Here is a 14,526-nt window from a genome sequence, read left to right on the forward strand (position 1 = left end):
GAAACATTTTTATATTAATAATTTCCCAGCTTGGGATAAATAAAGTATCTATCTATCTATCAATCTATTTATTTAAATATTGAATTTAGAATGTCTATAAAGACCTGTACACTTTGAAGTTGTAACTAATTTTCTTTTCTTTTTTAACATAAGATAATATAATTGATTGAAGTTAAGTTAGTATTGAGCATATATTTTTTAGTCAAACTAGCTAAGTCTGAAAAACATCTAAAAATACATTGCCATGAAATCAAACTATGGAGTTACATTTATGTTTTTAAGGAATGAATTTCCTGTTTACAGGACTTATGTCACATTAAATAGGGATACAAAAAAAATCCCCCAATAAGAGTAGTCAGTCTGTTGGTGGCAGACATTGAGGATATAAGGAATTCTCTGAAATCATCTAAGACGCAGCAGCAGCTGGTGTTGCAACCGACTATGATGGATTACTCAAATCATTCACTGTTTCACAAATCAAATAAGTGTTTGCATCAGGTATCCTTTTTTAACAGGAGACTTTAAGCCTTATAAATACAAAGCAGAGCTTGAGTGAGGTAAATGATACTGTGCATGTAAATTAAATCTCACTAGTTCGCAAAGGACAACAGCTGTAGTCAATTTGGATTCCATTTGCAACCTTATTATAGAAACAAAATAAATCAAAATGTTCAGTTAAAGATTATAGAAAGTTCTCAATGTAACAACCAAAACAACGAAACTTTGATGATTAGACTTATAAAGATGCAAAAAAAATGAAGCCTATGAAGGTCTTATTGTGGCAAAGGCATAAAGCAATGTGGAATGCAAGATACTATGAATCCTAAGGAGACAGGTGTGATTATTCAAAATTAAGCATATCCCTGGGACAACTAAAAATGCTCCTTAAGGTCATTAAGTGTTGACAGTCATCACATCAAAGGCAGCTACTGGGCCATGGTCTGTAGATGCCTTATATGAATTAATTAGAATAACTTTGTATTCAAAAGCAAGACACCAAGAAAAAACATTTTGATTTAAATTTTTTTAGAAAAAGGAATTTGCCTCTCTAAAATCTTGAACATATGGTGCATCAACGCATGCTGCATTTGGCTGTCTGCCACAACTGTTATTCACACACCACGTTTGGAACAGGTCCCATAATTAACTTTTGCAGCATGTGCACTTTGAAACCAATATAAGGGGTCCAATACTTTGCAGTGTGTGGTAGAAGATCCTTGACGACTCCAGCTTGTGGTAGGCTTATCTTCTGTCTGCTTGAGAGTATTTAAATATTTTTAATTGTATATATATTTCTATATATCAGCAATATGCCAATTGAACAAATTGTTGCTTTTAAACTTGCATCAGTAACTGAAAATATATTATATGATTTCAACAGGATTGTGGAATATAACAGACTTTTGACATTAAGAGGGTCAGGTATGAGAAACTCTTCATTTTCATGAATATGCATTTCATGCGAAACATTTGGTGTAGTTGATTAGTTAATCTTAATCAATCCACTTTTGTCAAAAGTGCAAGTTAGTGTGAACAATATCAATAATAATTCAGCACAGGTCCAGTCACTTATGTTGAAGGACAGACGTAAATTGAAAAAAGATATGTTAATTAAAGGGGCAGTAAGCAATTTTGGAGAAAGCTTGTTTCTCTTTGTTGTTGTTGATGATTTTACTGCACTAACCGAGCCTTGAACCCGCAACCTCGGGAATAAGAAATGCTGTGCAATCTGCACACCACTATGCCAAAACCCTTGAGTTTTAGCATTATTCACTAGCAAGTCTCTTAACGTGTCGGGGAATGGTGATATCAAACTGCACACGCATTGTTGTGGGGTGCAGTACACACCATTTCTTTTGTTTTCAATTTAGCACACAAAGAACTGACAGATAGCTGAGCGTGAGGAAATATTCACCGAATTTAACATAAAGTGTATTGGATTAAGATCACTTAATACCCCTTTATGTACTTGTTCTTATACATTCGCTGATGATACTAGTTTTAACATAGATAATTAAGACAACTGTTATTTGTTATTAACTCACAGAAGTAATCTGCCACCATGAGTACGGACGCAGAGATGGCCGTTTATGGCAAAGCTGCCATTTACCTCCGTAAGCCAGAGAAGGAGAGAATTGAGGCTCAAAACAAACCATTTGATGCCAAGGCTGCCTGCTATGTGGCCGATGCCAAAGAGCTGTACGTGAAGGGACAAATCATCAAGAAAGATGGTGGCAAAGTCACTGTCAAAGTCCTGGACACTCAGGAGGTTTGTATCACAAAGTCAGACTCAACTAGAAGTTAAATGTGATAATTTCTAATTGTGACCAATGTCATGTTGCAGGAGAGGACAGTTAAAGAAGATGACGTCACTCCAATGAACCCTCCCAAGTACGACAAAATTGAGGACATGGCCATGATGACCCATCTCAATGAAGCCTCTGTCCTGTATAATCTCAAAGAGCGTTATGCAGCATGGATGATCTACGTAAGACAATATTTCTAAAGAACTATGAGAAATACTGAAATTGAAAAACCATATAAAGAATTAACTGTTATATGTCAACAATCAATTTCAGACCTACTCTGGATTGTTCTGTGCCACCGTGAACCCCTATAAGTGGCTCCCAGTGTACGATGCTGAAGTTGTAAGTGCCTATAGAGGCAAGAAGCGTATGGAGGCTCCACCCCACATCTTCTCTGTCTCTGACAACGCTTTTCAGAACATGCTTACTGGTACGTCCTTAACTTTACATTGCGGAATTTGTAATCATTTGAGGTTTCTGTTGCAGAAATACATGGTCAATTCATTTGTTTTCTATTTTAACAGATAGGGAGAACCAGTCTGTTTTGATCACGTAAGTTTGACAAATGTTTGACTTTGTTTCACATCATCAAATATCTTGATCAAATTCTTATAAGTCTGTGTTTATACCCAGTGGAGAATCTGGTGCTGGAAAGACTGTGAACACCAAGCGTGTCATCCAATACTTTGCAACAATCTCAGTGGGAGGAGATAAGAAGAAGCCAGAAGCTGGCAAAATTCAAGTATGTTATGATGACAAGACAGAGTAGTAGCAGTATAGAGTATGTAACCAGAAGGAAAGTCCTTTTCTGACTTAATTTCTAAACTTGGATTATAGGGTTCACTGGAGGATCAGATTATTGCAGCCAATCCCCTGCTGGAGGCCTACGGTAATGCCAAAACTGTGAGGAATGACAACTCTTCTCGTTTTGTAAGTATGGATTGATTTTTACAAAAGAAAATTCTTGTTAAACATTGGCTGTGTGGGAAGACTAACAATTTCTCTACTGTAAACAGGGTAAATTCATCAGAATTCATTTCGGCACAACTGGCAAACTGGCTAGTGCTGATATTGAGACATGTAAGTAACAATCCTCATAGAAAAACAAATGGCTGAAATTGAGAATTGGCCAGGTTGAGACTAATGAACAACATTCTTAGATCTGCTGGAGAAGTCAAGAGTAACATACCAGCTTTCTGATGAGAGGGGTTACCACATCTTCTACCAGATGATGACAAACCACATACCTGGGCTTATTGGTAAGCTAATAGAGTTGATACACAATTTTTAAACAGACTTTTTGTGAAAAACTGTATTGAATTTTTTACCCCTTCTTTGATTTTCAGACATGGCCCTCATCACAACCAACCCCTATGACTTCCCACTGATCAGCATGGGTCAGATCACTGTAGCCAGCATTGATGACAAAGTTGAGCTGGAAGCCACTGATGTGAGTGATCTTAATATTTTAACATGTTGCAAGCATTTGATGTGATATATAAAGTGATCTTTTCAATGCATATTCTAAAGTCCTGATGTTTTGTGGATTATTCTTCTGAACACAGAACGCTATTGATATCCTGGGCTTCACTGCTGAAGACAAGACAGGGATCTACAAGCTGACTGGTGCTGTGCTCCACCATGGTAACATGAAGTTCAAGCAGAAGCAGCGTGAGGAGCAGGCTGAGCCTGATGGCACAGAAGGCAAGTATTTATTTATTTTTAAGTATTTAAATTCTCAATCACATTGGCTTCTGTTCTGTCATGAGGGACAATCACTGTCAAAATTGAATGTATTAACTGTGTATCGTTAATGTATTTTCAGATGCTGACAAGGTTGCTTATTTGTTGGGTCTGAACTCTGCTGACATGCTGAAGGCTCTGTGCTATCCCAGAGTGAAGGTCGGAAATGAGTATGTCACCAAGGGACAGACTGTACCTCAGGTAAACATAAATTATTAATAGTGTTTTGAATTGAAACTGAATTCATGGTAGGTTCAGGAATTACAGTTGAACAGAGTTCATAAAAATGCAATGGCAGTGTTAAATTATTTCCATCTTTGGGGGGTTGAACATTAAATGCTAATGTGCAGTAAATCTATTGTCATCAGAGATATCTATTTGAAAACAGTATGACAGCAGAACAGATTTCATTAAAATAAAAACTTCAATAGGGTTTAAACATTAAACGCTAGATGCACAATGTGCAATAAATCAAGTGTCATCAGAGACATAGTATATATATATATATATATATATATATATATATATATATATATATATATATATATATTATGATTGTTTAATTAATTTCTATCAGAAGAAGCTCAGGATAAAAGTAATACAGAATTTACAAAGCTGTCTAAAAATGTCATATTGTTTTTCTGCAGGTGTCAAACTCAGTGACAGCCCTGGCCAAGTCTATCTATGAGAGGATGTTCTTGTGGATGGTTATCCGTATCAACCAGATGTTGGACACTAAGCAGCAAAGGAACTCTTACATTGGTGTCCTGGATATTGCTGGCTTTGAAATCTTTGATGTAAGTTTCATCCCCCACAACCCATCATTGAAATATGAGCAAGTCTTCCTTATTGCCTGTGAGGGTTTATGCTGACTATTTGTCCCCTCGCAGTTCAACACCTTGGAGCAGCTGTGCATCAACTTCACCAATGAGAAACTGCAACAGTTCTTCAACCACCACATGTTCGTCCTGGAGCAAGAGGAGTACAAGAAGGAGGGTATTATCTGGGAGTTCATTGACTTTGGCATGGACTTGGCTGCCTGCATTGAGCTGATTGAAAAGGTACACATACATTTGGGGAAATTACTGTTTGTAATTCTGCTAAAGAATCTTGTCAAGTCATGATATACTGATATATTCTTTGCATTTTCATCAAGCCCATGGGCATCTTCTCCATCCTTGAAGAGGAGTGCATGTTCCCCAAGGCTACAGACACATCCTTCAAGAATAAGCTCTATGATCAGCATCTTGGCAAAAACAGAGCATTTGAGAAGCCAAAACCCGCCAAGGGCAAGGCTGAGGCCCACTTCTCCCTGGTGCACTATGCTGGTACTGTGGACTACAATATCTCTGGCTGGCTGGACAAGAACAAGGACCCACTGAATGAGTCTGTTCTGCAGCTGTACGCAAAGTCCTCAGTTAAACTGGTGGCTGTCCTGTATCCTCCTCCTGCTGCTGAGGGTATGATACATAATTAACTTCAATAAATTAAAACATATTTGATGATTATATTGTTCTAACAAAATGTTTCTACTTCAAATTATCTAAAGATACTACCAAGAAGGGAGGCAAGAAGAAGGGTGGTTCTATGCAGACTGTGTCTTCACAGTTTAGGGTAAGCTTTAATATTACAAACTGAGGAATAACATCACATCTCAGTTCATACACAAACTAAAATGTTAGATTTCATGACAAGACTTACTATTCTGTATCTATAGGAGAACTTGGGCAAGCTGATGACTAACTTGAGGAGCACCCATCCTCACTTTGTGCGCTGCCTGATTCCCAATGAGTCCAAGACTCCAGGTATGCATCATTTCAATTTAGTTTTTGCTGAATAGCTTGGTTTTGTTTTAATGGTTTATCTAATTTTGTGCAATTTCAAGAAGTTATGAAATGTCTTTACAACAGGTCTGATGGAGAACTTCCTGGTCATCCACCAGCTCAGGTGTAATGGTGTGCTGGAGGGTATCAGAATCTGCAGAAAAGGTTTCCCCAGCAGAATCCTTTATGCTGACTTTAAGCAGAGGTATCAATTAATTTATTTTGAACATTTACACTGTTTGAAACAAACTACAAAACAAAAACTCACAAACACCATTACTCCTCTCATAAAAGGTACAAGGTATTGAATGCCAGTGTCATCCCTGAGGGCCAGTTCATTGACAACAAGAAGGCTGCAGAGAAGCTGCTTGGATCAATTGATGTTAACCATGATGAGTACAAATTTGGACACACAAAGGTAAGACCCATGCATTCCTTGTTTAAATTCAATATAATAATAAAAAGAATTGACACCTGCTTGGCTGTTAACTTGTAGTCTACTTCAAACTTTTTCATGTGGTTTAAATAATTTTGTCCAAAGTTTGACCACATGAAAAAAAAAATGAGAAAAATGAAATTATGAATCTGTGGTATAGATACAGAGCAGTCATCACATGGCTATTTATGAAATACCTTTTCCTTATGAGTCTTCAACGATTTGGGATACTTAAAAGTCTGTTTCTATTTTCTGTTTATTCAGGTGTTCTTCAAGGCTGGTCTGCTGGGTACCCTTGAGGAGATGAGAGATGACAAGCTCGCAACTCTGGTCACAATGACCCAGGCTCTCTGCCGTGCTTACCTCATGAGAAAGGAATTTGTGAAGATGACAGCAAGGAGGCATGTCTAAAACCAATAACTATGGACACAGTCATGGGGGGGTTAACAAATCAATTTAATTACAATTTTTATTTTGTCCACAGGGAAGCAGTCTATACCATCCAGTACAACGTCCGCTCATTCATGAATGTGAAACATTGGCCATGGATGAAAGTGTACTACAAGATCAAGCCTCTGCTGAAGACTGCTGAAACTGAGAAGGAGCTGGCTAACATGAAAGAGAACTATGATAAGATGACCACAGATTTGGCTACTGCCCTGGCCAAGAAGAAGGAACTGGAAGAGAAGATGGTGTCTCTTCTGCAGGAGAAGAATGATCTGCAGCTCCAAGTGGCATCAGTAAGTACACATCAGACTGACTGCTGTAACTTTGTGGATCAAAAGTTGATGTGCTAACATTTCATGTGTATATACAATGACAGGAATCAGAGAATCTAAACGATGCTGAGGAAAGATGTGAGGGACTCATCAAGAGTAAGATTCAGATGGAGGCCAAACTCAAAGAAACAACTGAGAGACTGGAGGATGAAGAGGAAATCAATTCCGAGCTTACTGCCAAGAAGAGAAAGCTGGAGGATGAATGTTCTGAGCTTAAGAAGGATATTGATGATCTGGAGCTTACATTGGCCAAGGTGGAGAAAGAGAAACACGCCACTGAGAACAAGGTTTGTAAATAGTAATTTATCCAGCATATCAGATAAAATCATGATTATTCACTGTTTAATAACAATAACTTGTTTGGGAACATAGGTCAAGAACCTGACAGAGGAGATGGCATCTCAAGATGAGAGCATTGCTAAGCTGACCAAGGAGAAGAAAGCCCTTCAGGAGGCTCATCAGCAGACTCTGGATGACCTCCAGGCTGAGGAAGACAAAGTTAACACTTTGACCAAGGCCAAGACCAAGCTTGAGCAGCAAGTCGATGATGTAAGTTTAAACTCACTCACTTAGGATTACAAAACAAAACTTTTATTTTGAACAGGATAATTAAAAACTCCATGTGTCAATGTGCAGCTCGAGGGTTCTTTGGAACAAGAGAAGAAGCTGCGTATGGACCTTGAAAGAGCCAAGAGAAAGCTGGAGGGTGATCTGAAACTGGCCCAGGAATCCATCATGGATCTTGAGAATGACAAGCAGCAGTCGGACGAGAAACTGAAAAAGTAACTTCATTTAGTCTCCTTCCCCATTAAAATAACCATAATTATTCTAGACATTTTCAATAGCATGTATGAGTGCTTACTATGATTTTTGTCACTCTCACAGGAAGGACTTTGAAACCAGTCAACTCCTAAGCAAGATTGAGGATGAGCAGTCAATGGGCGCTCAGCTTCAGAAGAAGATCAAGGAGCTTCAGGTAATTGACATATTGTGTTACATATAACATTACTGCATGTTATCGGTATGTTGTGTTTTAACATTGAAAGATGACTAAAAGACAACGCATTTACATTTAACAGGCCCGTATTGAGGAACTGGAGGAGGAGATTGAGGCTGAGCGTGCAGCTCGTGCCAAGGTTGAGAAGCAAAGGGCTGATCTCTCCAGGGAACTGGAGGAGATCAGTGAGAGGCTGGAGGAGGCTGGTGGTGCCACTGCTGCTCAGATTGAGATGAACAAGAAGCGTGAGGCTGAGTTCCAGAAGCTCCGTCGTGACCTTGAGGAGTCCACTCTGCAGCATGAAGCCACTGCTGCTGCTCTTCGCAAGAAGCAGGCTGACAGCGTTGCTGAGCTGGGAGAGCAGATCGACAACCTCCAGCGTGTCAAGCAGAAGCTTGAAAAGGAAAAGAGTGAATACAAAATGGAGATTGACGACCTGTCCAGCAACATGGAGGCTGTTGCCAAAGCAAAGGTATATAATAAATTAAAAAGTATAGAAATTTAATGTAATGTAAATGTATATGATCTATACATGAAATAACATTATGGTTGATATACTTGTATAGCAAATAAAGTCGCTTTTCTGTTTAATTTTCCTCTCAAGGGAAATCTTGAAAAGATGTGCCGTACTCTTGAGGACCAACTTAGCGAAATTAAGACCAAGAATGATGAAAATGTCCGTCAAATCAATGACGTGAGTGCACAGAAAGCACGTCTCCTGACAGAAAATGGTATGTATCAGACAGTGTTAAACTACAGTGATCTTCAGTGTGTGACAGAGAAACTGAATATAAAGTAACGTGTGATAATTTTTTCACACAAGGTGAATTTGGCCGTCAAATTGAAGAGAAGGAAGCTCTTGTCTCCCAGTTGACCAGAGGCAAACAGGCCTTCACACAGCAGGTTGAGGAGCTGAAGAGACAGATTGAGGAGGAGGTTAAGGTAAGAGAAAATTAAGGATGTCCTGGTATTATTTAATAAGATTTAGAAATTACGTACATTCAATTATATTTCTCACATTAGGCCAAGAATGCTCTTGCCCATGGATTGCAATCAGCCCGCCATGACTGTGATCTGCTGAGGGAACAGTTTGAGGAGGAGCAGGAGGCCAAGGCTGAGCTGCAGCGTGGAATGTCCAAGGCCAACAGTGAGGTGGCTCAGTGGAGAACTAAGTATGAAACTGATGCTATCCAGCGCACTGAGGAGCTTGAAGAGTCCAAGTGAGTGAAATTCAAGTAGTTCAATTTCCTGACGTGTGGCATTACTTGTAGCTCAACAGAAAATGGCTGGGGTCAATATTAGCACATCCAATTTATTGAAACATTAAGTTATTTTCTTGTTATTTGTTAAGTAACACTTTGCTATGCAGCACCAATTTAGTGTTTATCTAAATTCTTTAATAATATACAAAAAATAAAGTATCTGTAAAAATTACTAGGTATTTGTAAATTCAAGGTTTTCGTTAAGAGACAAATGTACATTTTTTATATTTCAAAAGGAAAAAGCTTGCCCAGCGTCTTCAGGAGGCTGAGGAACAGATCGAGGCTGTAAACTCCAAGTGTGCATCTCTGGAGAAAACCAAACAGAGGCTCCAGAGTGAGGTGGAGGACCTCATGATAGATGTTGAGAGGGCTAATGGGCTGGCTGCTAACCTGGACAAGAAGCAGAGGAACTTTGACAAGGTGACCAAGTCGTAAAACTCATTTAATTTTTTTAGGACTAGTCTTTTTATTTCTACATATCAACCTGAACCGTATAAATTGTGTCATTCAGGTGTTGGCAGAGTGGAAACAAAAGCACGAGGAGGGTCAGTCAGAACTTGAAGGAGCTCAGAAGGAGGCTCGTTCTCTCAGCACTGAACTGTTCAAGATGAAGAACTCTTATGAGGAATCTCTGGATCAGCTGGAGACCATGAAGCGTGAAAACAAGAACTTGCAACGTGAGTTCCTACCCGAATTTGTCAGCAATTATAATTCAGTTAGATATTCAACATATGTCTGTATGTGTTAAAATAAAGTATTCATATTTTATATTTTAAGGCTTGATTATATTCAACACATGTGTTTCTCTGCAGAGGAAATCTCCGATCTGACTGAACAGATTGGTGAGACTGGCAAGAGCATCCATGAGCTGGAAAAGACCAAGAAGCAGGTGGAGACCGAGAAAGCTGAGATCCAGACAGCTCTTGAGGAAGCTGAGGTACATTTTTACATATTTTCCAAAGAATAAATATAATACAAATTGTGGGAAAATACTGTAAATTGGTATGAAAAGTCTGAAGGCAAAGATTTTTTTTTTTTACACATTGATATATTCAGGGAACTCTGGAACATGAAGAGTCCAAGATCCTGCGTGTCCAGCTGGAACTCAACCAGATCAAGGGTGAGGTGGACAGGAAGCTGGCAGAAAAAGATGAGGAGATGGAGCAGATCAAGAGAAACAGTCAGAGGGTGACTGACTCCATGCAGAGCACTTTGGATGCTGAGGTCAGGAGCAGGAACGACGCCCTGAGAATCAAGAAGAAGATGGAGGGAGACCTGAATGAGATGGAGATTCAGCTCAGCCATGCCAATCGCCAGGCTGCTGAGTCCCAGAAGCAGCTGAGGAATGTGCAGGCACAGCTGAAGGTATTGTTAAACATAGAAACGTTGTAAATACTACAGAGTAGTGGGGGAACCTTTATTATGGTGTTCATGTGAATATTGTCTTGATACTCTTTTCACTAGGATGCTCAACTGCACCTTGACGATGCTGTCAGAGCCCAGGATGACCTCAAGGAACAAGCTGCTATGGTGGATCGCAGGAACGGTCTCATGGTGGCTGAAATTGATGAACTTAGAGCTGCTCTGGAACAGACAGAGAGAGGTCGCAAAATCGCTGAACAGGAACTAGTGGATGCCAGTGAGCGTGTTGGACTTCTGCACTCTCAGGTGAACAATACAATTATTATTTCCTATAATTAATAAATAAAATGAGTTTTAAAATAACATTGAAATCAAGCATTTGGTGACATTAATGACTCAATCTTTTCCTCTTTTAGAACACAAGCCTTCTGAACACCAAGAAGAAGCTTGAGACTGACCTGGTCCAGATCCAGAGTGAAGTTGATGACACTGTTCAGGAAGCAAGGAATGCAGAGGACAAGGCTAAGAAGGCCATCACTGATGTAGGCTTAAATTTCCTTTCACTATTGCACTCCTGCTAAAATGTGCTTTTTTATGACACTTCTATTTTAAACTTTATGCTTGGTAGGCCGCAATGATGGCAGAAGAGCTGAAGAAGGAGCAGGATACGAGCGCTCACCTGGAGAGGATGAAGAAGAACCTGGAGGTCGCTGTTAAGGACCTGCAGCACCGTCTGGATGAGGCTGAGAACCTGGCTATGAAGGGCGGCAAGAAGCAGCTCCAGAAACTGGAGTCTAGGGTAAGACAGTCAGGTCACAAATTTACACAGATGAACAAAGGTAAGGAAACATAAAAATCACCTGTATCCTAATCACTGAATACATTTTGTGGTTTTCTCAAGGTGCGTGAGCTGGAGACAGAAGTTGAGGCTGAGCAGAGACGTGGAGCAGATGCTGTTAAGGGTGTCCGCAAATACGAGAGGAGAGTGAAAGAACTCACCTATCAGGTATATTCTCATATTCAAATCACATAGTACAAATTAATTCTAATACTTTACTTTAATCAAAATATGAAAATGTATGTATTTTCTACAACAGACTGAGGAGGACAAGAAAAATGTTACCAGGCTGCAGGACCTGGTTGACAAGTTGCAGCTCAAGGTGAAGGCCTACAAGAGGCAGGCTGAGGAAGCGGTAAGGGCAAAACGTTTATTTTTAAACAATGAAAACTTAATACTATTTCATGTACAATACATCTGTTGGCCTGAACGATTAAAACATTTTACTATGTATTGTATTCCAGGAGGAGCAGGCCAATGTTCACCTCTCCAAGTGCAGGAAGGTTCAGCATGAGCTGGAGGAGGCTGAGGAGCGCGCTGACATCGCAGAGTCCCAGGTTAACAAGTTGAGAGCCAAGAGCCGTGACACCGGAAAGGTAAATTCTTCCACAGTCAAGCTTAAGAAATGTATATATAAATATGATGACGAAGTCATGAAGAAATATTATCATATTTGTTAAATTTATAACAGCCAAAACTTCTGGGTATGCAAAGTGTGATGTGTAAATTTGAATATATGGAATGTAAGTACTGATTTTTATTTTTGTTACAGGGAAAAGAGGCCGCTGAGTAAAGAACCAATGGGTTGTTTCCACTCATATAATATGATGTGAAATATACCAAAATAAAATACATTTTCATGTAAAAATCATGTCTGTATTGATTTGATCTCATTGTATTTCCTATGAGAAACAAAGATTTGGATAATTTTAGGATACACAGCTAGGCGACATGCTTCAATCTTTCTTGGAATGCAAAAACTAAGTTGACTTGACACTAAATTGTGAAACATTTCACATATATGGTATACAAACCTAGTAAACAGTCACCAAATATACAAACTTCTTGTGCACAGGCAACTGAAAGAAGAGCAAAGAGAGAATTCATTATCAAGGTCTGGGACCAAGTTACAATTCACAAGAGAAATTAGAAAAACTGGTAAAGGGAAAGGGAGTTTCACTAATGACACTATAATACCTACATGTAATCTTGGCATGAACCTGTATAAACAGGTGGCTTATTCAAGAAAAAATCCTCACTAAGCAGCCTCATTTTGAGGCAACAAGCCACACTTTAACAATCATACAGCTCAATAACTTGAATGTGATGACTGGAAAGAAGAGTTAATTGAGTTATATGTTTCAAATTAATGTTTAACACAAAGCACATGCCGGGCTTTGAGAGAATTATCAATCTCCACACTCTTCAGATCCATGTTGTTCTACCAGATAAGAAAAGAGCTGGCAGTCGCTGGAAAACAAATATTCCTGCCTCATGCTGCAAAAACTTGTCAATTTTGATTTGAATAAAACCTCAATCCAAAGTATGTTTGCTAAAGAAAAGAAAAGCAGTCAAAATATATCGTGATTTAGTCTTTGCTTCCCTTAACTATTGAGCAACCATTTAGACCTGACTAGCCTAGCATTATTCAAAAGACAAAACAAAAAAACATTCTAAATAAGAGGGGTCAAGACACATCCTCAGTCTCTGTGGGTTAATGCTAAAATATTGTACAATTGTTGTAAAATATGTAACTCAATTTTTCATGAACAATAGTTGCAGTTCTATTAAGATTTACTTAATTTTGATTATATAAGTTATACATCATCTTTATGATAAGAATGAAATATGTTTTGGAATCTCAGTTATAATCATCTTTTATCTACCATACAAGTCTGCTTATTCTCTTTCATAGACACAAACTTAGTATTAGAACTCCTAAGTTGCTCTGAAAAACTATTTTAACAAATTTCTCAGCTAAAGAGTACCAATTGACATTGGTGGAGTTAGTTTACCATCCCTCTCTGTTTGATAGATCAGGAGAACCTGTTCTGGACTTATTGGAGTGCATTTATTGGGATTTTAAAAATTATAATTATTCACAGATCAAACAAAATAGCATCATTAATAATGAATTACTGTTTTACTGGGCCAGAACTCGTAAAAAGGAAGAAAATAGCAATGAAGCCCATAAAATGCATCAAGGAGAATATTTTTTTTCAAATCTTACATCAGTATAGATTTTATAAGCATAGTCAGATAATCCTGTCAACATCATTTTATTATCTTAAAAGAGAGAGAACACAACTGGCAAAAAACCTCACCTTGGTTTTAGGTGATTGTCTACATAACCTTCACGACATTGTTTCTGCTGAAAATAAGAAAATTATGACACTATAGCAAACTACTGTAAATGAATCATGTTCGACATACAAAAGAACAGTTGGCTCTGAAAAAACTTTTTGTAAAGCATTCATAATATTAGCTGTTCTTATACCTGTCTTTAAATGGTCGAAGTAACATCTTTTCCTTGAAGCGACATCAATTACCAAGTGTAAAATCTTGCCCTCCCCAATGCTAAACTGACCACCCGGGACGACAACACCTGTTGGATACATGGCAGCAACTGTGGATTCCAAAAAAAAGGCTAAATACATCATAACATTACAAAGTTCTCAGGTTCTCAAAGCATTCCCGTAACTTGATTCACTACTCTTTGAGCTGATTTATCAATTGGTATGTGATTTACTGTAGTAATTTTTTTCACACCAATTTTAACAGCTTTTTCTTACAGTAGAATCATTTAATACGGTGGCCCTGAGAGCTCACAGCACTGCAACTTAAGAAAACACATGCAAATAGACAAAACACAAGTAAATTAAGAAAACATCTTCATCAATTTGACAACACATGCGCAGCATTCAAAAAGCCACGCTGCAAAGACTGCATCACAAAACATCAAGAAAAAAGCGCTGCAAAG

General features: G+C 38.5%; 1 protein-coding gene across 1 annotated transcript; it reads left to right on the forward strand.

The window, feature by feature from the left end:
• Nucleotides 1–1,190: 1,190 nt before the first annotated feature.
• LOC118315113 (myosin heavy chain, fast skeletal muscle-like) lies at nt 1,191–12,417 on the forward strand. Its single transcript, XM_047333018.1, has 41 exons — nt 1,191–1,236; nt 1,382–1,422; nt 2,048–2,269; nt 2,345–2,488; nt 2,580–2,736; nt 2,831–2,858; nt 2,940–3,048; nt 3,144–3,236; nt 3,323–3,386; nt 3,467–3,565; nt 3,653–3,756; nt 3,872–4,010; nt 4,132–4,250; nt 4,697–4,846; nt 4,940–5,110; nt 5,206–5,509; nt 5,599–5,663; nt 5,767–5,854; nt 5,960–6,077; nt 6,167–6,290; nt 6,573–6,709; nt 6,793–7,048; nt 7,132–7,374; nt 7,460–7,636; nt 7,724–7,869; nt 7,973–8,063; nt 8,167–8,556; nt 8,689–8,815; nt 8,908–9,026; nt 9,108–9,304; nt 9,583–9,766; nt 9,858–10,023; nt 10,159–10,283; nt 10,403–10,711; nt 10,811–11,014; nt 11,125–11,250; nt 11,337–11,507; nt 11,610–11,714; nt 11,806–11,901; nt 12,011–12,142; nt 12,319–12,417. The coding sequence occupies exons 3-41, from the start codon at nt 2,063–2,065 to the stop codon at nt 12,337–12,339; spliced, it is 5,805 nt and encodes a 1,934-aa protein (XP_047188974.1). The 5' UTR covers nt 1,191–1,236; nt 1,382–1,422; nt 2,048–2,062; the 3' UTR covers nt 12,340–12,417.
• Nucleotides 12,418–14,526: the final 2,109 nt, after the last annotated feature.

This window comes from Scophthalmus maximus, chromosome 7, assembly GCF_022379125.1.
Source record: "Scophthalmus maximus strain ysfricsl-2021 chromosome 7, ASM2237912v1, whole genome shotgun sequence".
Lineage (NCBI taxonomy): Eukaryota > Metazoa > Chordata > Actinopteri > Pleuronectiformes > Scophthalmidae > Scophthalmus > Scophthalmus maximus.